Genomic DNA, 25,560 nt, shown 5'->3' with positions numbered 1-25,560 from the left:
CATAAGACTATTTCAAAATGAATAAATAATAGCATCTAGTATATTCATTTTGGATGTGAAAAAGTTCAGGTACTTAGAATGCAGGTAAAGAGGAATGATTTTTAAAACACAGGCATTTTGGGAAAGAAAGAAGGAATCTGACAGTTGAGAGTTTTATAAGTGACGATTCAGAAACTTTTGAGAGTTGAAGAAACAAGTAGCTTTTTACACAGAAACTTTTTAGGGAGGAAAAAATGCTCTCAGCTAGTACCATAAAAATCAGGATATTGTAATTTCTACATACTCATTCAACTTGTTTCATTTCACCGGAAGAGACATCATTTCAGATTTCTGAGAGTGTTAAGCAGTGTTCAATTAACGAAACCATCTGTAATAAAGATTCTTGGATATATTTTAAAGTAATCATATTGCGATTCCAAATAAATATTATCTTCCCTGCAAAAAACTTCATTTCTGCTCCCATTAACTGAACATTAGCTGTAGGGAAAGAAATAATGAAGTATAGGACTCGGAGTCTCCGACGAGGTGAGGCTTTAAAAGAAATTTAAAGGGTGCATACAAAAAGGCAGATGTGGCAGGAAAGGAGCTCACGTTAACATTTAAAAAAAACTAGCGCACCATTTCAACCACAGATACCCCTAAAACACAAAGAAAACAAAACCTGAAGTAACTACTCCATGTGCAAACGGGAACCGTCCTGAACCGGCTGAGAATTTAACATAACTCATTATTGAGCTTGCTATCCAACACACAAAAAAATTACACAGCTTTTAAAACGGTGCATAATCGTTCCCATCAAAATTTACTTGCACTCTCTTTGGTATTAAAAAGGAGTCGAAAGGCCATTTGCAGAAAGAGGAGGAGTTGAGCGGTCCCAAGGTGGAGCTGTCTCTTGTTAAACGACCCTGGCTGAGTAAAGCGCTCTGCTGGGGAAGGGCTTAAAGGCTGAGTCAAAAGCCAAGAACTCTCTCTATTTACGCCTACCTCCCAGCCCTTGGCAATCTGACTAATAACAAACTGAGCTAACAAGAAAGACTAGAAAGGGAGGAAAGAGAACACTGCTGCAGCTTGGATCTACAACCTAAGAAAGCAAGAGTGATCCATCCCAGCTCTGTGAAACATCTTGTTTATTTACTGCACTCGGCAGCTTGCAAACGGTTAACTATATGCAAAAAAGTCAGCATAGCTGTGAAGTATGCCGTGAATTTTAATTGGGGAGAAAAGGCAACTGCTTCGGGATGATCTAGTGTGCACTCTGCCTGAAATATTTTCAATGAACTGCTCAGCATTTAGTCTTTGAGCAGAGCTGTTTAACTTTATGAAGCAATGGGACCTGCCAAAAAGTGATATTTGAGAAGAAAACACGTGGTGGTCGGTGTTTTCTTTTTTTAATAAAGAAACTGAATTTACTTTGAACATCTCGTCCAGCTGTGCACTACAGATAACGTCAGAAGGGTTTCTGCTTTACAGGTAAGAGGAATGTTTCCAGGCTTTTCTGTCTGATAACTCTCTTTGCATTATCTTAAAGTGATTGAATTTGTATGTTTGCCCTTTTAAGAATATAACTTTGGATTAAAAGCGATTCAGTTTCACTCTTACTCATTGGCACAACTAATGCTGTAGCAGATGCCTGTTTTCTCTGAGCAACAGACAGCTGGCTCTACAGAAGAACGAATAAAATAAGATGCCACTATTTCTTGCATAGCGCGCAGTTTGTTATTGGAAACTAAATATGTGTGCTTTCTGAAGGAACGATCACTTCCAAACACCATTGTTGAATTTAAAATATAAGCAGAGTATTAAATGATTCTTGGTGTTTTGTATGCTACTTTTATTATTTCCTGGCTTGAAAATACATATTTTCTGAAAATATGTAAATTGAGTTATTTTTGACCTCTTTCACATTGGATCAGATGTTATCAGTACGGAACCCGTCTTCAAATTTGTGTGCATCTCTGAAAAGATTCGAAACTGTTCCCTAGGACACTTTGTAGAACATAAGATGAATATAAGATTAAAACAGTAACTAGAGATTATCATCTGGCAGTTATTTACTATTTTCTCAAGATGCTGTGTCTGGTGGAATGAATCATATTCTTTCTTTGAATCTATGAAGAAGTACTTTTGGTGTTTGTGGAAGCTAATCCACAAGTTGAGGACTCCAACTACAAGCTGTTGAATTCTAAACATAGACTCAGAGCTGTTTAAAAATCAATTTCCCCATGGAAAAATTTAGTCTGCTAACTTTTCCTTTATATAGAAAGGCAATATACTGTTTTATTTCTTCAGCTGCCTTTTACCATTCAGAAACTTCATACTATATATGTTTTCAATAAAACAATGTATTTTTATGGGATGAATTTTTTTTCTGGATTATTGATTGGGTTTGGGGATGTTCTGTCTGATCTGTTGCATCTATCTGATTGTGAATTTTAGGTAGATTCAAAGTATTGTTCACATTCCATTAAAAAATAAATAAAAGCAGATACCATTTGGAAAAGTTGAAGAGTTTTGGGATATGGTGTTTATTTACCTTTCAGTTTAATTTGTATAAATTTAAGATACACTAAAGAAAAGAAATGAAATTAAATACATTAGAGTTATATGTATTTATCTTGTCACTGCTGTCATCTCAGAGTTAGAATCTTTTTAAAGAATTGCTATTTCAGATACATGTCTTAAATTTTTAAGGAGCTGGAGTATGTGATGTTGTTATCCTGAATTATCATTTTTTATTTACCAAATTAGAGTTACCCTCAGATGTTTTAGTAATAGTGCAGCTTGTTTTAGAGTTCATTGTGACTTTAAGCCTTATAATAAAGGAGATCCACTGTTTAATTATGTGATGACATTCCGTGCCCTAAAGTCAGTTTCAAGACCTTGTTAGAAAGTCATTTGCTAGAAGTTTATGTGAGGCATTGTTTATTCTTTCATAATAGCTAGAAATGTGTTTTAAAGCTCGGTTTTTCTTCTTTAGGTTTATGATATTAACCTTATTCATAACAGAATTTAAAAGCAGCAGGAAATATCCTACATTTAGAAATTCAGTAGAGAGTGTGACAAAGGTGAAATTTTAACATGCACTCTTAACCGTATATATATATATATATATATATATATATATATATATATAAAATACCGTCGAGCTTATACAAACTACCCTATACAGCAGAGTTAAAATGAAACTCTTTTTATAGTGATCTACTTTCTTACATGGTCAGAGACTTATTGTCCTCAAGGTTTTTAAATAGATAACAAATTAATAAGTATTGAGCCAAAATCAAAGCAGGTTAAAACACAGACACAATTATTGGATGGTATATTGTGACATCCAGTTCAAACACAAATAAATAAAGGAAAAGCATTATGTATGCATACGTGCATACAGAGATACATACATACATTTTTTTCTAACTTTTTCTAACATTTTGCATTCCCTACCATTTTCTGTTTCTGGCTAATATCACATATTTGTCTTATACTGTAATCCTTTAGCCTTAGAGTCATCAACTTTGTGGTTAAAAAAAAAAAGAAAGAATCAGGGTCTTTGCAAACATACACTTTTGCATCATATCAAGGTATCAATGGTCCAATTAAGCAGCACCTCTCTCATCTATAAAATGAAGTTTATTTGGCAAATGTGAACACCACTGATGATATAATATTTTAAATTCTCCTTGAATTTGAAGGAGAATTTTAATTGTAAAAATTTTACATTTTTATCATAGTGCAAGTTAAAAGTGAACCAAAACATGCTTGTCATAGTATGAGAAAAAGATAAAAGGTAAATGTAGCAAAGTATTCATATTTTCTGAGTAATTACTATATTTTTTTTTCTTTTTAGAGGAAACCCTATTATTTTGTAATCACCAGGTTCATCTCCTCCCTGCATCTGCCTGCTAAAGAACATTGCTGTTGCATTTTGTTTTACAGAATCAAATTTCATCACATGACAACATGAAGCTGTGGATTCACCTCTTATATTCATCTCTCCTTGCCTGTATATCTTCACAGTCCCAATCTCCAATGTCCTCAGCCAGAGGTTCTTGTGGTTCTCTTTGCAATTGTGAGGAAAAAGATGGTACAACGCTGATAAACTGTGAAGAAAAAGGTATCAAGAAGTTATCCCAAATAAGTGTGCCACCATCACGACCTTTCCACCTAAGTTTATTAAATAATGGCTTGACAATGCTTCACACAAATGACTTTTCTGGGCTTACCAACGCTGTCTCAATACACCTTGGATTTAACAATATTGCAGATATTGAGACTGGTGCATTTAATGGCCTTGGCCTTCTTAAGCAACTTCATATCAATCACAATTCTTTAGAAATTCTTAAAGAGGATACCTTCCATGGACTGGAAAACCTGGAATTCCTACAAGCAGATAACAATTTCATTACAGTGATCGAACCAAGTGCCTTTAGCAAGCTCAACAGACTTAAAGTGTTAATTTTAAATGACAATGCTATTGAGAGTCTTCCTCCAAACATATTTCGGTTCGTTCCTTTAACCCATCTAGATCTTCGTGGAAATCAGTTGCAAACATTGCCTTACGTTGGTTTTTTAGAACACATTGGCCGGATATTGGATCTCCAGTTGGAGGACAATAAGTGGGCCTGTAATTGTGACTTATTAGAGCTAAAAATTTGGTTGGAAAACATGCCTCCACAGTCTGTAATTGGTGATATTGTATGCAACAGCCCTCCATTTTTCAAAGGAAGTATACTAAGCAGACTGAAAAAGGAATCAATTTGCCCCACTCCGCCAGTGTATGAAGAACACGAGGATCCGTCAGGATCATTACATCTGGCAGTAACGTCTTCAATAAGTGATGGTCGCATGTCAACCAAGACCACATCCCTTTTGAAACCAGCCACCAAAACACCAGTTTTGATACCCTATATTACAAAGCCATTCACTCAACTTCCAGGACCCTACTGTCCTATCCCCTGTAACTGCAAAGTACTATCCCCATCAGGACTTTTAGTGCACTGTCAAGAGCGCAATATTGAAAGCTTATCAGATCTAAAACCTCCTCCACAATATCCTAGAAAGCTTGTTCTAGCAGGGAATATTATCCATACATTAGTGAAGTCTGATCTAGTGGAATACTTCACTTTGGAAATGCTTCACTTGGGAAACAATCGTATTGAGGTTCTTGAGGAAGGATCATTTATGAATCTAACAAGATTGCAAAAACTCTATCTAAATGGTAACCATCTGACCAAATTAAGTAGGGGCATGTTCCTTGGTCTCCACAATCTTGAGCACTTGTATCTTGAATACAATGCAGTTAAGGAAATATTACCAGGAACCTTTAACCCAATGCCTAAACTTAAAGTCCTGTATTTAAATAATAACCTCCTACAAGTTTTACCACCACATATTTTTTCAGGGGTTTCCCTAACGAGGATAAACCTTAAAACAAACCAGTTTACCCATCTCCCCGTAAGTAATATCTTGGATGACCTTGATTTATTGACTCAGATCGACCTTGAGGACAATCCCTGGGATTGCTCCTGTGACCTAGTTGGATTGCAACAATGGCTACAAAAACTGAGTAAGAACACGGTAACAGATGACATCCTCTGCACGTCTCCAGAGCACCTGGACAAAAAGGAATTGAAAGCACTAACTAGTGAACTCCTTTGCCCAGGTTTAGTCAATAACCCATCCCTGCCAACTCAAACTAGTTACATAATTGTCAGTACTCCTACAACCACAACTACGGCCGATACTATTTTAAGATCACTTACTGATGCTGTACCACTATCTGTTCTAATACTAGGGTTGCTGATTGTGTTCATAACCATTGTGTTCTGTGCTGCAGGGATAGTGGTTCTTGTTCTCCACCGCAGGAGAAGATACAAAAAGAAACAAGCAGATGAGCAGATGAGAGACAACAGTCCTGTCCATCTTCAGTACAGTATGTATGGCCATAAAACAACTCACCACACTACTGAAAGACCCACAGCATCACTCTATGAGCAGCACATGGTGAGTCCCATGGTTCATGTCTATAGAAGTCCATCCTTTGGCCCAAAGCATTTGGAAGAAGAAGAACAAAAAAATGAGAAAGACGGAAGTGAGGCAAAACATCTCCAAAGAAGTCTTTTAGAACGGGAAAACCATTCACCACTCACAGGGTCAAATATGAAATACAAAACCACAGACCAATCAACTGAGTTTTTATCCTTTCAGGATGCCAGTTCATTATATAGGAATATTTTAGAGAAAGAAAGAGAACTTCAGCAGCTGGGAATCACAGAATACCTACGGAAGAACATTGCTCAACTCCAGCCTGACATGGAGGTACATTATCCTGGAGCCCATGAAGAATTAAAGTTAATGGAGACTTTAATGTACTCAAGGCCAAGGAAGGTATTAGTGGAACAGACTAAAAATGAGTATTTTGAGCTTAAAGCTAACTTACATGCTGAACCTGACTACTTAGAAGTCCTGGAGCAGCAAACATAGATGGAGAGATCGAGGGCTTTTGCAGAAATGCTGTGATTCTGTCTTAAGTCCAATCCTTGTAAATAAGTGCCTTACGTGAGTGTGTCATCAATCAGAACTAAAGCACAGCAGTAATCCTATGGGAAAAAAAAGAAGAAAAAGAAACTCAGGGATCATTGGGAGAAGCCATTGCATTGTCTTCAGGCAATTTTGCCTGCCCCTAATAAAATAAATCCTTGCATGTAAATCATCCAAGGATTATAGTAATATTTCTCCATATACTTAAAAGTGTTTCAGGAAAGTCCTGTTGCACACTAAAAGGGTTGAATATTTAAGCAACCCTTATTTTCTTGAATTACTTTACCAGTGGATGAAATAGAATGGGGTTTTGTCACTTAAGTTATACCTGTATATGTAGTTATAATATGTAAGGAATATATTGTTTATATAATCAGTATATACCACAAAAAATGTACATTGTCACATACACCTAATTTTCTTGCAATAAAGGCAAAAAGAACTGGAACTTTAAAATTATGACTAGTAATAGTAAGGAAAAAAGTAGAAGGTTGAATTATATAGGCCCAAAACTGAACATTTGAAGGTTAGAAAAATGTCACTGCTATGCTTTCTGAATTTAAAAGAGTCATTAATAGTTCAGATGGATGAATAAGCAAACTTTTTTGGTTTTTCTGCACATTTTGTGTGGACAATCTTATTGTCAATGCTGCTGTGAACTAAGGTATGTCATTTGTGCTCAAAGTTTGAATCTTGTTCTTGGGATATTTTTTAAATGCTACTGATATTCAAATGTAAATATGATTAGTGCATAAATTAAGTTTGGTTTCTTTCATAGCATTAATCCTTTGTAAATTTGAATGACCATGATAGAAATACATTTCTTGTGGCAAGTAATAATTCACAGGTATAACACAAATAGGAAACATTGTTTTTAAAAATTTTTATTAATGTAAACTGATAGTTGCCATAAATTAGTAGCAAAAGGCACATCTAAGTGTAAATGGTTTAAGTTGCCTCAAGAGTGGGACAATGTAGCTTTATTTTACAAGAAAGTATAGCTAGATTTCTATGAACTATTTATTCTGTACAGTTTTGTATATTTTTGGTTCACAAAGGTAATTATTCTTGGGTGCCTTTCAAGAAAATTAAAAATACTGCTCACTACAATAAAAATAAAATGAAAACTCTCTTTTTAAATGAACTTTCTTCCATTAGTCTGATCTGTAATTCAGTGAAGTCAGGATTAACACATGCACATGCATGAGAAGGAGATTTCTGTGTTTGTTATCCACACAGAAGCATCTTGTTCACCATCTGCAAAAAGGCCATTCAGTGTCTGGGTATGATTGACACGGAGCCAACCTATGTCTGACCAGTAGTTCTCCCTTTCCAGCAAATCTTTTTCCACTCAATACAAATGAAAGTGATTTATTTTTCTTCTTTCTGGTTATACAATCAATGATACAGCAGATTTTCACAAAGCAAAATAGAATTAATCAAGGTGATCTAGTTCTGGTTTTTGAACACCACGCAGATCTATGCATAAGGTTGGGAAGGAACATATTTCAGATTAGAAAGGACTTTCTTTAATTTACTTAATACTATTTTAGTGAACCCTGAATGTTCTATTAAATGTTTTGGTTTTCAACACTCAACTGTATGCAATACTAGTAAAGCATACGTTATTTCCTTGATTTTGAATAAGAAGCCTTTCTGTTGATAAAAACAGTAGGGATCTGTGCTGCCTGGTATGGAGACTAATTATGTGGCTATTATGAAGTCCTATCACTACGTTTTCTTTTAAATCATTGCATATATTAATAGAAAACAATTAAGAATTACATATTGGGGTTGAAAACCTAAATTTCTCCATGAATGCCCAAGGTTGGAAAGAACAAAGTTGAGAATTCTTTTTAAAGTTACACTTACTAAGGGGAAATCTGGGTGCACATGCGTTGCTATAAATATTTATCCACTAAAAAATTTCAGCAATATAATAAGTAATAAATACTCCAAAGCATGATTTTAAGTTATATCCTAAAAAGAAGAACAAAGCAAGAGCAGATTTCATGTTATTGCACTTCTCCTATTCACTAGGAAATATCTGCCAATATTTTCTGATTCCAATCAAGTGCACAGAGGTATTAGAAAGACTTAAGAAATCCCCATGACTGGAGGACCCTTGGAATGGGTCCATGAATGCAGACAGAGACATGTCCTCAGGAACATTCTTCTCTTTTGAGTGGGGGAATTTTTTTTTAATCTTTATTCATTTGTTAAATGCCTAAAGTAATAATATTCATTCTCCAACTTATCTCAAGATGGAAGAGAGTCGTTTATGAAATCATGTAAATATACCCTCCAAATTAAATATAACTGCAAAACTAAAACCCTATGGGAGTCTGGATATAACTTATAATGATGTAGAAATCATTATGGTTTCCAAAGGGTAGCAAATTTTAAGGGCTTAAATGTTTCATTCATGATGGGATCTTTCTTATGTGATTTGTTTCCCTATTAGAAGTAGTTGAGAGTTGAAAAAACTAGTGATGGTCTTTCATTCTTAATGGGTCTTGTGACCTGTGATAATCACTCAGAACTTTGATGATTTCACCTGCGTTTCCTATTTCTTCTCACTCCCACTAACAACAAATTTTTATTACAGTCTCTGTTTGATTCTTTACTTAAGTGGCCAGTGTGGTTTATTTCTTCAACTAATTGTTAGAGTCAGAGTCCCAAGTCTGAATTCAGTACACCCAGCCTTATTTGGATGTACCTAGGCATTCTAACAAATAAACAAACAAGCATAATTATCCTAGTTTTTTTCTTGATTTATATAGAAATTATGTTTTGCTCATCGCATTATCAGTGCAAGTTCTGTTTCATGTCTGAATCTTGAATTTTTGTAGTATAGTGATACTAGTGTATAATCAAACCAGATCAAGTCTTATTTATTTATTTGCTTGTTTGTTTTAGTAGAAGATTTATTTATTTATTTGAGAGAGAGAGGGAGAGAGAGCAAGTGAGCGAGCACATGAGTGGGAGGGGCAGAGGGACTAGGAGAGAGAATCTGAAGCTGACTCCCTGCTAAGTCCGGAGCCTGATGTAGGGCTTGATCTCAGGACCCTGAAATCACAACCCTGAGACCATGACCTGAGCTGAAACCAAGAGCCGGATGCTGAACCAACTAAGCCACCCACGTGCTCCCAGATCAAGTTCTTAATTCTATCTGTTAGACATAGATTGTATTAATCCTTATTTAACAAATCATTTGTCACTAAATTACAATGAAAAGACTTATATATATGAGTAAATATATGAACATGCTCTTCAGATAATTTTCCATTGGTCTCCATACTAGGATGGAAATTTTACAATACATATAAGAAAGGATTGTATCAAGGATGCTGGTTCTCCTTCTTGAATCAATCTCTTATATCATGAAGGAAGAAAGCCTGCCCTTCCTGCTCTAATAGTAAATAAATTGAAGTACCAGCTAAACGGCCTTTAAGCTGCCTTGATGCTTTCATCCAATTAATTTAAAAGGCTTAGGCTTTGATCTGGGGTTGAAAAAATGTGATATGAATGTCCTCTCGTCATTAGAATGCAACTTTAAAAAATATAAGTAATAAAATGAGATAGAGTCTTAATATACATGTAATTTATTTTGTACCTTTTTCTTTTTTAAGTTATTTTGTATTTTTATTTTTCTATGATAACTAATGTATAATCAAAGTATTTCTAAAAGAAAATGGATACTACTAGCTTGCAGAATTGTTTGACAATAGGGCACCTGGGTGGCTCAGTTGGTTAAGCGACTGCCTTCCGCTCAGGTCATGATCCTGGAGTCCCGCATCGAGTCCCTCATCGAGTCCCGCATGGAGTCCCGCATCGAGTCCCGCATCGAGTCCCGCATGGAGTCCCGCATCGGGCTCCCTGCTCAGCGGGGAGTCTGCTTCTCCCTCTGACCCTCCTCTCTCTCTCATTCTCTCTCTCAAATAAATTAATAAATAAAATCTTTAAAAAAAAAGAATTGTTTGACAATAAACATTTTTTAAATATAAACTGATACAAGCATAAAAATACCTAAAGAAAACTCACCAAATTCCCCATATATAAGACTTTCTACATAATTGTCACTGGAGACTATTCTCTACATGAAAAGAAAACTATTCATGTGCATAACATGCTATTTGAGAAGAGAGGTTTAGATCTTCCAGGAATTAAGAAATGTTTCTACCATGAATTTAAGGACTCCTCTCTATTCTTTTCCCTGAACATTTTTATGATAGAGGCATGAATGGCTGCAATTTTTTTCTTGAGATGATGGGATATTATAAAAGCTTGTTCTTGATAGGAAAGGAGACAATTACAAGTCTGTCTCTGGAGGAATGATCCTATATATCTGGGCACCCATATCAGGAATGATCTCATTGGTAAGGAATGGATAAGTTATTAAAAATACAATATTCCTTTTTGGATTTTTAATTCCGTACATACTGAATCAGATATTTGTCCAAACATTCCCTGAGGTTTATAACCGTGACAATGTCTCAAATTAAAAGTTGGATACACCGGTTTATTCTTGAATTATAGTAAGTTATATTATTAAAACTATATTGTTTAGCAAATTTCTGTATTATATGTAAATATATACCAGTATCTGTTTTACAGAATACGACTAGATTTTAAAAGATGAATTTATGTTGATTAAATACACATTTATCTTTATGTATGTATAACATAGAGGAGACAGCCAGATGTAGAATTCTCTTCTAGCTGCTTTGAAAGCATAATAAAATAGATAAGTACTCTTCTGTTAGTAAATGTCTTTCAGCAGATTAGTGAATGAAGAATAGAAACAATTCAAAACAACAAATTGCACACACATAACACACAAACATTCATATATTTCCAATGAAAATAATTTAAAATTATACACTTTTTAAATAGAGTACTTTTGTCCCATAACTTAAAACATAGAAATCAGAAGACCTGACCTTCCACAAACAGTTATTGCCTTCTATATTGGTTATCTGTGAATAAGTAAGGTATCTCGACTTACTCATTTAGTATAAAATCTCTGGTCATTTAATTGCCATATCATAATATTTGGTATTTTAGATAGACTTGGACAGATGCTACACAAAAAATAAGCCATTTTGTTACTCAAATTAATGCACTCAATTTTAAATTCAGTGTTACCAGTGATGAAATCACCTTTAGTGAATGGATGTTAAATATATTTTCATCCCATTACTTGGTGGTATGAGCAATCCAAAGACATATAAGCCCCTGTTACTATATTTTATGATTCATATCTGTCATAAGTTAATATAGCAATACATGGTAGAATAAGAAAGTTAACAATAGAGTTCAGAGAAATCTTGATTCTAGAAGAATAAGAGCAGTTTAAATGGTACATATGATTTCATCAATTAAGATTTTTATAGACACACTTTGGGCCTATTCCTAGCATCTGAAGTACTTTGCTTTAGAAAATATATATTTGAGGAAGACATTGTATTATGGTACAGAAACACAATTCTCAGATATCAGCACAACATAAACTTCCAGAGTTTATTAATTTTTTTTAATTTTTAAAAATGAAAGAGTTAAAAGATTTGTCTTGCATTATATAACTAGTAAGAGTAACAAGATCAGAATTGGAACCCTGTTTTGTTGTTGTTGTTGTTGTTGTTGTTGTTATTTTATTATGTTTTGTTTCATTATCAAGGCAATGATCTTCATCAGACTGCCTGTCATAACCATGAATATTCATAGGCCATATGGAGACACAGAAAATGTGTGTCTTTGCTTCTATATTTAGGTAGGACACTCTTTCTAAACATTTTATTGAAAGAAAAATCAGACATTTCAGTAACTTTAGACCTATATTACATAACTGTAGATTGTTCAAGGTGATATATAAGCACATTCTAAATACAGCTAGAACAATGCTAAATGACTTAGTATATTGAACAACGTATACACATGGAAGACAGGAACTCATGATGTAGTTTTTTTTCAAATTCAGAATAGTTAATTACTATTTATCAATCGTCTATATTTTTAAAAAACAATTTAGTAAGAATTCAATTTCTATTTCGTAGAATCAGATATTGACAGACAATACACATAGTTCTCATGATATATTGTGTTAATTAAAAACTTCATGTATAAACATGTAATTTAAATGTTAGAATTTTCTTACACATAGAGATTATGTTGTCAGATATTTTTATTCCATTTTTAAGTCCTCTGCCTGAAATGACTTCATCCCTTTGGTATTGCTTGTAAGTTAAAATAAAGATCATCATTTCAGTGCATAGAGAAAAAGCTTTATAATGTGAGGATTTTTTCTTCTTTTTAAATAAACTTTACTCAGGGAATTTTTAGGTTCACCGCAAAATTGATCAGAAAATACAGTTCCCACATATCTCTTGGCCCCACAGAAGCCCAGCCACACTCGCTATCAACATTCCCTACCAGAGTGGTACAGTTATTGCAGTTGATGAATCTACATTCTTTCATAATTATCACCCAAACTCCATAGTTTACATCAGAATTCACTGTGGATGCTGCGCATTCTGTAAGTTTTGACAAATGTATATGATATGTATCCACCATTATAGTAACATGGTGCATATTTTCACTCCCCTATAAATCCTCTGCTTTGTCTAATTCTTCCCCCGCCTCAGCAATCACTGATCTTTTTACTGTCTCCATCCATAGTTTTGCCTTTTCCAGAAAGTCATAGAATTGAAATCATACAGTATGCAGCCTTTTCAGATTAGCTTCTTTCATTTAGTAATATGCATTTAAGTTTCCTCCATGGCTTTTCATGGCTTGATACCTTATTTCTTTTTAGTGCTGAATTGGAATTATATTCCCTTATCTGGATATACCACAGTTTATTTATCCATTTGCCTCCTGAAGGACATGATGGTATTTCCAAATTTCGGCAATTATGAATAAAACTGCTATAACATATGTATGTTGGTTTTATGTGAGTGTAAGTTTTCTACTCATTTGGGTAATTACCAAATAGCACAGTTGCTGGATCACATAATAAAATTTGTTTAGTTTCGTAAGAAACTGCCAAATTGTCTTCCTAAGTGGCTGTACCATTTTGTATTCTCATCAGCAATGGGAATTTCAGTTGTTCCACATCCTTCCCAGTATTTGGGGTCGTGAATGCTCAGATTTTGTCCATTCTAATAGTTGTGTAGTGGCATCTCATTGCCATTTTAATTTGCATTTCCCTGATGACAATTGATGTAAAGCATGTTTTGATTTATTTTTTGTCATCTTTATATCTTCTTTGGTGGAGTGTCTGTTAAGCTCTTTGACCTATTTTTTAATCAGGTTCTTTTCTTATTGTTGAGTTTTAAGAGTTTTCTGTATATTTTGGATAACAGCCCTTAATCAAATATGTTTTTCTTGGCAAATATTTCTCCTAGTCTGTGGCTTGTCTTTTCATTCTCTTGACAGTATATTTTACAGAGCAGAAGTTTTTAATTTTAATGAAATCTAACTTATCAATTTTTTAATAGATCATACTTTTGATGGTATCTATAAAGTCATCATCATATTTCAGGTCCCCTGATTTTGTCTTGTTATCTTCTAGCAGTTTTATAGTTTTGAGTTTTATATTTAGGCCTATCATACATTTTGAGTCAATTTTTGTGAAGGGTGTAATGTCTGAATCTAGATTCATTTTTTTTTTGCATGAGGATGTCCATTTGTTGAAAAGACAATATGATGGATTTTATAATCACATACAATTTAAAGTTTCTTTATTTACAACATAATTCATGTTAGTCTTTATATTTAATATTTGAGTACCATTACTATTATGCATTATTCTATGTCTGAAAGAGTGTAACATTTAAGAGAGGAAAATGTCAAGTTATAAAGATTATTATCATTGGGTCTGAATTACCTGGTGCTATAGAGTGTTGAATGTGGATGTAAAACTAAGCTTAACTGGACTTTTCTTAGCAGTGGTCCTTTAGAAGATCTGCATTATACCCACAAGTTTACATAAATAATAAAGTTATCTAAAATTTAGTGTTTGCCTACCAGACACCCATAGCCAGTTGTATGTGCTTTATGTACACTCAGTTTAACCCTCATATGAAACCTGCAAGTGATGCTATTATCCCCATTTTCCTATAGGTGAATGAGGCTCACAAAGTAAATTGCCCAGAATGAAACCCAGAGTAGTGCTCAAGTTCAGATTTCCCTGACTTGGATCATTCCAGCTTCTACTGTCTTATCATGCCATATCTCACAGTGATCTTAGAAAAACATTTCAAAATGTGATATCATGTCATTTGATTGGGTTAAACACTATATTTCACATATGTAAACATCATACTCTTTCATCACATTTATCATATTGTGTGAATATGATAATGTGATATATCATATCATATCATAATGTTTTAATTTTAATTAATTTAGTTTAATTTAATTTTGAATATGTTCATTTAACTTCTCATGCCGTAAACTTACCAATATAAATAGTAATCTTTGATATTTGAGAAATCTGAAGTCTCCATATGTTTGTTTACACTTTATTTAATTTCAAAAAGAAGTATTGAGAAACACATGTATTTCAGACCCTGGTGAATCACTTCAATAAAGATTCTTTGACATTCAAATTTTCAACATTATATTTATGAAATCTATGGGAATACAGGAATAAATTTGCCTTATTTTAAAAATTTGATTAATTTAGGTAATTAAGAATAAACAACAAATTTTGCTTTATAATGAAAAGTTTGCTTTTCATTTATAAAATCTATTTCCTAATTCCTTTGGATTTTTAACTCAACTGCCTGTTTCCTGTTTCTGCAAAAGCACATTCACAAGGCTACTCTAGGCAATGCTCATATACCTTCATTAAGAAGGAGGTCATGTTTTCTCAACCTGCCCCATATTATGCTTTCACAGTTTTATTCTGTCTTCTATGCTGTGGATTGGCAGCCAAAGTCATGAAAGTCCTGCGTAATATACTTGCTGGTTATAAGAGTATGCAGGTCAAACTCCACCTCCATAGCCCTCCCACTCTGTCATTTTCAAAAGTCTGTCTTTCATTCATCATCTGCTTTGGAAGATGTAGGAATACTAAAACTTACCTATCTAATCCCCCATGGCAGTTTCAGCAATTCCCACGAAAATATTCCTAAGTGATATTAAAAACAAAAAATGGAATACAGTTTACAGAGATCAATTTGTAAAAGGTTGTAAATAGAGGATGAAAAGAAAGAGGTTGAGAGATTGGATAAAGTTGGTTGTTTGGTTCCTGCCTCCTTGGTCCTCCTTGGTATTCTTGGTCCTTTTCCATGCCTGATGCTTCTTTTCCGTTGCCCATCATGTGATCATTAACCTCCTATAGCCAAATACTTGTGAGAGCTCCACAAGGAATCATGCTCTGCCATCCCTTGGGCCATGCATTTTATTCTTTTATTTTTCTCCCTAAGTATAATGAGATTTTCTTTGAATTATTGCTGTCATCTCCAAACTAAAACAAACCAAAACAAAACAAGTTCTCTCAGTAATAGCCACGCCAAGATGTGAGCATTTTAGGAGGGTTTTCAACTGAAAATCATATGAAGCTTTAATACATGGAATTTCAGATACAATAATAAAGCAGCCATCTTCCAAAGAAACTACTTTGGAAAGAGCAAGCCATAGGCTATTTATAATCATATCCTAAATTCAATCCCCAAATCTTACTTGACACAATTATTTAAGTTTGTTCAGGATCATTCAATTAAGAAACGTGTGCTTTGTACAGCCACAATGATACGAAAGAATCATGGTTTATCAAATTTTGAAAACTTTCTGAAACCCACTCTTGTATTTTAGTGTTTCATCCACTTTTTAACTAAGGTGCTATTTCTTGCTCATATCAATAATAAAAAAGTTCCCATCTCTAAGATGTGCCTGGATCATTGATAATTCAGTTAATTCAACTCAGTATTCCTAAACTGATAAATAATTATAAAATGATATATCTAGCAATTTGAGTGGATGGGTACTCTAAGAACATCAAGCCTAGTGTCTATTCAAGTCAGTAATTTCTCTCTACAAAATTATGATAATGTGACAGGTGATACTAGAACATCTGCTTCAAGGTCAGAAAGATATGAGTTCCAGTTTGATCTCCATGATCTATTATGTGACACTGAGCCACTTATTTAACCTATGTGAGTCAAAGTTTTTTCATAAAAGGAATAATAACTTGCTTTTCAGAGTTGGTTTTATGGTTTATTAACATATATAAAATAAATCCTCTGCTTGCACATTTTCAGGAAAGTTTAGAGACTATTGTACAGTAGCAATGGAAAAGAGATTGGGATAAATTTTGGAGATGAAATTCATATCTCCTATTTTTAAAATGAAAAAGAATAATGTTCAATAATTTTAAGATTTTTGAACTCATTGAGGCATTCTATGTAAAGAGACTTTGAAATAATTCAGTAACATGTAAATATTCGTTTTTAACTCCCATTGAGAATTTACTAGCTCTAATTGTTAGGAAGCTCTATTTATTTTCAACTCCAATATTCCTCCCTTAATGCATCTAACTCTTAATCTTATTTTCCATATAAAAAAAGATAATTTTTCCTTTTTTATCTGTTCCCATAATACCCTTAACCTAGGATCATTTACATAATGTCCTTTGTCTTAATATCCTTTATAGTAAAAGTGACAGGTTTTTAAAATTTTTTTAACATTTTTTTTCCCTTATGCATAGGCTGGCTTCAGTACTGAAAATACATTTTGTTATGAAGCATATAGTTTTTTTTTCCAAATTCATATGGAATTAAGTAAAAAAAAATACACAAAGTTGGGAAGGGAAGTTGAAAGAAAAATACATAAAAATATAATTCTTATCCATTTTCTGTTCAAAAGGATAAGACAACATAATTTCTTAGCTTATCATCTTACTTTAAACTAGTGCGTATGCTTTTCTAAATAACTCATTCTTTTAAGTTTGTATCTTTTTGTTTCAGCTGGATTCAAATGATAAATACATTTCTCTGTGATGCATCTTTTCTGTATATATTTAGATGGAAATCAGACAAAACACTCACTATTTGTAAGGAATATGAGAAATATATGACAGTAAAATTAGAATAAATGAGAAAAAAAGTTACTCTTCAGGAATGCCACACTTAGTGAATTAGGAAGGTGTTTACTCTATAATAGAAAGGGTACCTGCACTAAAGATGCAACAGTGCTGTGAACCATTGCTACAATTAAAAAAGAAAGAAAGAAAGAAAGAAAGAAAGAAAGAAAGAAAGAAAGAAAGAAAGAAAGAAAGAAAGAAAGAAAGAAAGAAAGAAAGAAAGAAAAAGAAAGAACAAACGAACCCTGGAAATAACTGATTTCTAAAGGAGAGAATATGATTTTCTTGCTAGCTCTCATATCATGTTACATAATCATGGAATACAGAATCCAACAAAATAGAGAAAGTAAAATCTTAGTCTCGGCACTACTTGGCATGACATTAAAAAATGAAACATCTAGCAATAAAGTACCTGCATATATACGTATTACTCTATAAAAATATGTAAAATAATCTCAGAATAAAGTTTCAAATTTATATTTATGCAGCTCACAGGTCCAAAACCACATTACTACTGATGTCTAAGGGATTCAAGATGAGGTAATGTCCAAATCCATATCTTATAACATAACCGGATGTGATTAGGCTTTAGTTTTACTACAGGATCATAGTTCACCAAACAGTTTCCTATTGCTTTTGTTAAAGTTATACTGCCTTTTCTGTATTCCTACTACTCTCTTCTTTAGAGTTCCAGATTAAAGGGGGACACTATATTTGAGTTTCTTTAGCTGATTTTTTCCTTCTACAATACTTTTTTTAACCCTGGAGGAATAGAAGTCTACAGGAAACTAATTACAAATGACCTTGACCTTTTCACTTGAAAATTAACTTCTCTGATAATCAGTCTTTTTGCTTTGAAACTTAGTAAAATAATAATGCAATGACACATAATTATGTAATTAGTATTAAGTTCAAAGGAAACATGAATTGATCTAAGGCTAGCTAGTGTTTCATCTCAGGGTAGCTAATCCTCTCAAAAGAATTTTTTGTTATCTTCTCTCTAGTTCATAAGTCACACATACAGCAATAAAACATCAAACAGAATAAAAATAAAAGCATTTAATTGTTGGAGCTCTCAAAATTTTTTGAAGACTCAACCTTTTGTGATTCAATTGTAAGAAGTGTGAAGTTATTAACTGATATATGAAGACATGTGAGGATCTTATTTGTAGATCTCGTTCAAAGAACAATTATTGGGGCCACCTGGGTGGCTCAGATGGTTAAGCATCTGCCTTCGGCTCGGGTCATGATCCCAGGGCCCTGGGATGGAGCCCCACGTCTGGCTCCTGGCTCAGCGGGTAGCCTGCTTCTCCCTCTGCCTCTCCCCTGCTCATGTTCTCTCTCTCTGTATCTCTGTGTCTCGAATGAATAAATAAAATCTTAAAAAAAAAGAACAATTATTGGTTAGAAAGATTAAATGAATATAGATCAGTGTCTTGGCTGGGAAGAATGATCTGTATGTAATTCACAGAAGTTGCAGGTTTTTAAAGATACTTAATTTTGTAGTCATTATGATGCTAATTAGACATAAGAAATTTAAAAATCTAAGATAAAAAGCAAATAAATGATAAAGTATATTGCTTAAATTGCACAGAAGTTCTCAGGAAAGATGAAGATGAGTGTCAGGATTTCCTCCATTCGATTCCATGGAATTTTAAAGACATTTCTATTATCTTTTCAAAAATCATTTGTAGCCAGAATTTAAATCCCTGAATGTTTAAATAGTGTAATATAAGGAGTCTCACAAATTGATTTTAAGTGATCTGCAGTATAAAGGAACTTCCAATCGTTCATTATTTTGACAAGAAATAATGTTGGATTAAGTGAATCTATTCCCTCAAACTTAATTTTAGTTCATAGCATCATTTTTTAAAATTTTATTTTATTATGTTATGTTAGTCACCATACATCATTAGTTTTTGATGTAGTGATCCACGATTAATTGTTTTCATATAACTTAGCATCAATTTTATAAAAAAAGACACAATCTTAGGTGCTAATAAAACTGCCATTGACTGTTTTATGTTTGATCTTCTCATTTTTTCCTCTTATCCAGAGTTGAATGTGCTATAAAGATAAAAAAAGAAAAAACCACTTTGGCAAGAAAAGAAGTATAAACATACGGATAAATAGCTTGTGAAGATTTTAAAATGAAACTTTTTTTTAATAAAGAGTTTTGTCAAGATACATGGATGGTTTAGGGAGACAATATCTGGAAATACTGAGTGGTAAGATGGAAAAGTGTATCCACAGAGTATCCAACTATCCAGTAAACAAGGAGAAACAATGTTTGTAAAAGAGAAGAAATATGTTGTACTTTTATAAAATTAAAAAAAATTACACTCTTTTAATAACTTTGAAAATGATACAAAATCTCATAAAGTAACAAAAGACATTCTAATCTAATATTAAAGTATGGGGGGCCTAGGTGGCTCAGCTGGTTACGTGACTGTCTCCTGATTTTGGCTCAGGTCATGATCTCAGGGTCATGAGATCGAGTCCCTTGTCAGGCTCCATCCTGGGTGTAGAGCCTGCTTAAGATTCTCTCTCTCTCTCTCTCTCCCTCTGCCTCTACCCTCCTCTCTAAAAAGAAAGAAAGCAAGCTTAAACATTATAATGTCTTTTTTAAAAGATTTTATTTATTTACTGAGAGAGAGAGAGAGAGAGAGAGCATTAGCAGGGATGGGGCAGAGGTAGAGGGAGAGAGAGAATTCCAAGCAGACCCCATGTTGAACATGGAGCCCATGCAGGGCTCAATCTCATGTCCCAGAGACCATGACCTGAGTGGAAATCAAGAGTCCTTTGCTTAGCCTACTGAGCCACCCAGGTTCCCCTATAATGCCTTTTAAATGGAGGGGAGCTTGTAGAGAAAATGTCATTTTTCTTGTAGAGGGGAGCTTGTAGAGAAAATGTCATTTTGATGATGACCAGTGCTGTGATTAATAAGATTTAATGCCTCATATGCATTTAAATTTTGAAATCAAAGCAAAACTCTTAATATACACATCTAGTGTAAGCTATTCTCCCTCATTTATATTTTACTTAAATAACACTTTCTTTGCTATTAGAAGATACTATTGCACTGTCTATATGGGTTTTTCTGCTTTGCTATTAAAGCTGGTACTTGGTCAATAGAGACTGAGATAATGAGCATTTAAGAATTCAGGCTTTGGATCGGGTCAAAAGATTAGCACCATTGGAGGTAATAATGAGTAGGTAATTGTGAATATTCTCACTTCCTGAAATATTCCTCACACATATATTGAAGCTATTCTCTCCTGGGCACTTAGAACCCTATGTATCCAAGGAAAGGAAACCTGGAAGGTGCTTCTGGGAAGCCTTGTTTATGACAGGGTTACCATCTCTGCAAATGATGGGCTTCCTGACCTGGATTTCAACATCAGCATCCATTCCAGTAATTTCTTTTAACCTAGAACCATCTGAATTCTATTAAGAAGAACCTAGGAACCTTACAACATGTGCTTAGTTCACGACTGAGATAATATTTGCAATGCAACCATTTGCTTTGAAAAGAACATGTTTTTATATATCAATAAGGCCAGTTGATTACAGAACCTATTTAGATAAGGAATTCCTGGAAGTTGGAAGAGTGCTTATGGAACAGAATTTATTTTTCTATAGATATTTCCTGATATTTGAGTATTTCCAGGGTTGCGAAAGTTTGATTAAAAAATGTAATTGGAGCTTATTAGTTCAATAGGTCCAGCTCACTTTACTGAGTGCAAATTATAAGATTAGGCCTTATAATGTATAAAATGCTTTTAAAATAAAATGTATTCTTCCAATAGCATTTCATTTTATAAGAGTGACTTAGCACACCAACAAAATTATATAACCACCTATGATTAATTTTGTATAAGCATTTTACACTATGCCAGTGTCATTGAAGCTTTAGTATTAATAACAATTTCAGGGAGTGAATGGATATTTTCATTCAACGATTGTGGAGCAGGTGATCCCTAAGCTAATATTAAAGAAGCACTAGGGCAAAGCAGTGGAATCAGGGAAGTTTTCTGGAAATGAAAGAAAAATGAATATGCTGGATTTAGATAAATGATTCTGAAAAAGAGAATAAGATAGTTACTAGGCATATGACAACTATAAGGAAGAGAAATGATTTAGGAAACTGAGCAGTTTATAGATTACAGAATTTGAGTGGTGACTGATCTTATGAAGAAAGAAAAGATAACTCAGAAAAAGAATTATAAGTTAATGGGAAATTTTTTTAAAATCAGAGTCTCATTAAATTTGGGATAAAGCAGGTAAATGGTATAGATCAACATAATTCTCAAAATTAATGAATAATTTATTTCACATTATAATCAGAGACTCAAAACCTGACCCTCCCAACTTTCCAGATTCACCCTGATTATTCCTCTTTATAATTCATTCTTTAGACCAAATGACCTGTAGATTTTTCTCTAAACATTTTGTGCATATCTCCATATTGTATCTTTGGTTTATGCTACCTCTGTCTCTAAAACACTTAGTCCATGACTTCCCTTCTCAATGAATCTGGCTTCAATATCCTCAATAATCTCCAGTAGACACTAATATATACTACTCTTGTAATTATCCGTTTCTGGATTGCAAAACCTTTGATGTCAGAAGGTATACTTTAAAGTTCTCGTATTCCCAGATATAATAGTGGAGTACAGAGTAGGAATTCAAACATATATCCATAATTCTATAATAGGTGTTTTTGTTCTTTGTGAAACTATTAAGGGTTCACAATCATTGTTTTTCCTTTTGTATATCAAAGCTGTTGAAAGTCTATATTCTAAAAATCTTAAATCACTGAACCAATCTTGCACTAATCCCAAAGAAATAATATGAATTTGATACCATCTATAACTTATTTTCTAAGAGGTAACAGGATAGGTATTTGTTCCTATTACCATGTATATTCTAAATGACAAAATTTAATTATTGAACAAGAGAATTATAAATATCCTCTGGGAATGTTTAATTAGTTCATTATATACAAACTATTTCTCAGAAAATGTATTGTGGTAAGAACACTTACCATGACATCTACCTCCTCAAAGAGATTTTTTAAGTGTACAATACAATATCGTCAACTATAACCAATGTTGCAAAGCAGATCTCTAAAATTTATTCATCTTGAATAATTGAAACTTTATACTTGTTGATCAGCAACTCCCCATTCTCCCTGGTTACCACCACTCTACTCTCTGCTTCATTGAGTTTGACTATTTTAGATACCTCCTTTAAATGGAATCGACAGCCTTTTTCCTTCTGTGACTGGCTTATTGCACTCTCCTCAAGGTTCATCTATGTTGTAGCATATTGCAGGATTTCCTTATTTTTTAAGGCTGAATAATTTCATTTTGTGTCTATATCACATTTTCTTTGTCCATTCATCTTTCATCAACAATTAAGTTGTTTCCACACCTTGTTGGTTACGGATAGTACTGTAATGAACATGGGAGTACTAATATCTCTTTTAAGTTCTTGATTTTAATTCTTTTGGATAAATACTCAGAAGTTGGATTGCTGAATCATATGGTAGTTTGATTTTCATTTTTTTTGAGGAACCTGAATACTGGTGGTGAGAAAACTGGATATTCACATGCAAAAGAATTAAATTGAACCTTATCTTATCCCATACAAGAAAATCAACTCACAATGGATTAAAGACATTAATTAACATAAAGTTCTGGGACTATAAATACTCCTAGAAGAACACATAGGAGAAAAGTTATATGACATTGGTCTTAGAAATGATTTTATAGGTAAATGACACCAAAAACACAGGCAACTAAATAAAAAATCGACAAATGGGTTTCCAACCAACTGAAAAGCTTCTAGAAAGCAAAGGGCAAAAAATCAACAAAATGAAAGGCAATCTATGAAATTGGAAAAAAGTATTTGCAAATCATACACCTGATAAATGGTTAATTTCAAAAATATATAAGAAACTCCTACAACTCAATAGCAAAATAGCTAATAATCCAATTAAAAAATAAGAGTGTGGGGGTGCCTGGGTGGCTCAGTTGGTTAAGCGACTGCCTTCGGCTCACGTCATGATCCTGGAGTCTGGGGATCAAGTCCCACATCGGGCTCCCTGCTTAACGGGGAGTCTGCTTCTCCTTCTGACCCTCTTCCCTCTTGGGCTATCTATCTCTCATTCTCTCTCTCTCAAATAAATAAATAAAATCTTAAAAAAAAAATAAGAGTGTGCCTGGATGGCTCAGCTGGTTAAACAACTGCCTTCAGCTCAGGTCATGATCCTGGAGTCCCAGAATCAAGTCCAGCATGGGACTCCCAGCTCAGTGGAGAGTTTGCTTCTCCCTCTGACCCTCTGACCCTCTCCCCTTTCATGCTCTCTCTCACTCTCTTTCTTAAATACATACATACATACATACATACATACAAATGAGCTAAGTACTTGGGTAGACATTTCACCAGAGAGACATACAAATGGCCGACATCTATAAAAAGGTGCTCAACATCACTAATCATCAGGGAAAGCAAATCAAAAACCACAATGAAGTATTACCTCAAACTTCTTAGGACAGTTATTATCAAAAAAAAAATATTTAGAAGTGTATTGAAGATGTTGAGAAATTGGACACTTTTGCACTATTAGCGAGAAAGCAAAATAGTGCAGCTATTACAGAAAACAAAGCTACATTTTACTAAGAAGTTTCAGTACCATGGTGATGGAGATTCTTGCATAGCAGAAGTAGTTGCCTATACTTGAATTCTTTTTTCCCTAAACTTACATTGTGTGAGGATGGTGACTTAATTGTCTTGCAACTTAAAACAGAATTATCTATTTGGTCAATTTGTTAGGGATAGGGAGTGTTGCAATAGATTGGTTGTTAAAGAGATTGAACAAATCAATTATATTCTGATCACGTATTATAGCATCTATTTTCCCATGTTTATGATACTAAAGGTTCTGACTTATTAGTATATTATCTTCAGATTATTAGAGATTGCTAAAGATCATAGCAAGGAACTAAATATGCACTTATTCTGTTCTTTTTGAAGGTGCTAGCTATAGCCATGATTGTGTTTTATTTATAAACTATTTTGGAGGGATTACAAAATAATCTAAGGATATGGAGCAAGGGAGTAAAAACCTTGTAAGCCAGTAGTACAGGGGCATCTGGGTGGCTCAGTTGGTTAAAGCTCTGCTTTCGGCTTAGGTCATGATCCCATGACCCTAGGATCCTGGGATCCAGCCCCAAACTGGTCTCTTTGCTCAGCAGGAAGCCTGCTTCTCCCTCTCTCTCTGCAGTTCCCCCTGCTTGTGCTCTCTCACCACTCTCTCTTTCTGTCACATAAATAAATAAAATCTAGAAAAAGAGAGAGAGAGAGAGGGAGTAGTTTAATTGAAGCTCTTTTCAAATGTTTTATTCAGATTTGAGAAAGTAAACCAAGATGTCAAGATACAAAGCAGTTTAAAGAGTTTTATGTGGTAATTCAGTTTTCTGTAATTGCTATTGATACACCCGCCCTCAGTGGAAAGATGTGAAACATTAGAAACATGAAAAATAATTCCAAACATTGCTAAAGCCACTATTCACTAACACGTTGAGATTGGTACTAGTGACATGTCATAAGATTATTGAGAAGATATTTTGGAGACAAAAGCTAAGCAATAACAATGTATTGGAAAAAAACTGAAAAAAATGAAGAAAAGGGGGACTTTTTCCAATTATCTATGAGAATAAATAGTAAATTTGATAAAAAAAATCAGCCCCAAATTTTTGAGCTTTATATATAAAATATAATTAACTTACTGTATTCTAACATATTATGTTAATACTATGCTGAATTAGCTTGCTATTGGATTATGAAAATATATTTAAGTATAATATCTTTTTTTCTTGCTTTATTATGTAGTTATTCTGTACTATAAGGACATTAAAGTTCTAAAA

The 25,560-nt window shown here is 33.7% G+C and overlaps 1 protein-coding gene across 1 annotated transcript; it reads left to right on the top strand.

The window, feature by feature from the left end:
• The first annotated feature begins 3,951 nt into the window (after positions 1 to 3,951).
• On the top strand, positions 3,952 to 6,480 carry SLITRK6 (SLIT and NTRK like family member 6). Its single transcript, XM_028106059.2, has one exon. The coding sequence runs from the start codon at positions 3,958 to 3,960 to the stop codon at positions 6,478 to 6,480; it is 2,523 nt and encodes an 840-aa protein (XP_027961860.1). The 5' UTR covers positions 3,952 to 3,957.
• Positions 6,481 to 25,560: the final 19,080 nt, after the last annotated feature.

This window comes from Eumetopias jubatus, unplaced genomic scaffold (genome assembly GCF_037043125.1).
Source record: "Eumetopias jubatus isolate StellerSeaLion01/CBP00866 unplaced genomic scaffold, mEumJub1_p1.0 scaffold_3, whole genome shotgun sequence".
In the NCBI taxonomy this organism is placed as follows: Eukaryota; Metazoa; Chordata; class Mammalia; order Carnivora; family Otariidae; genus Eumetopias; species Eumetopias jubatus.
This window is presented reverse-complemented; position numbering and strand designations above follow the sequence as displayed.

Bases quoted from the DNA above. Each gene is read 5' to 3' on its own strand.
- SLITRK6 (XM_028106059.2), top strand. From the start codon at position 3,958: ATGAAGCTGTGGATTCACCTCTTATATTCATCTCTCCTTGCCTGTATA.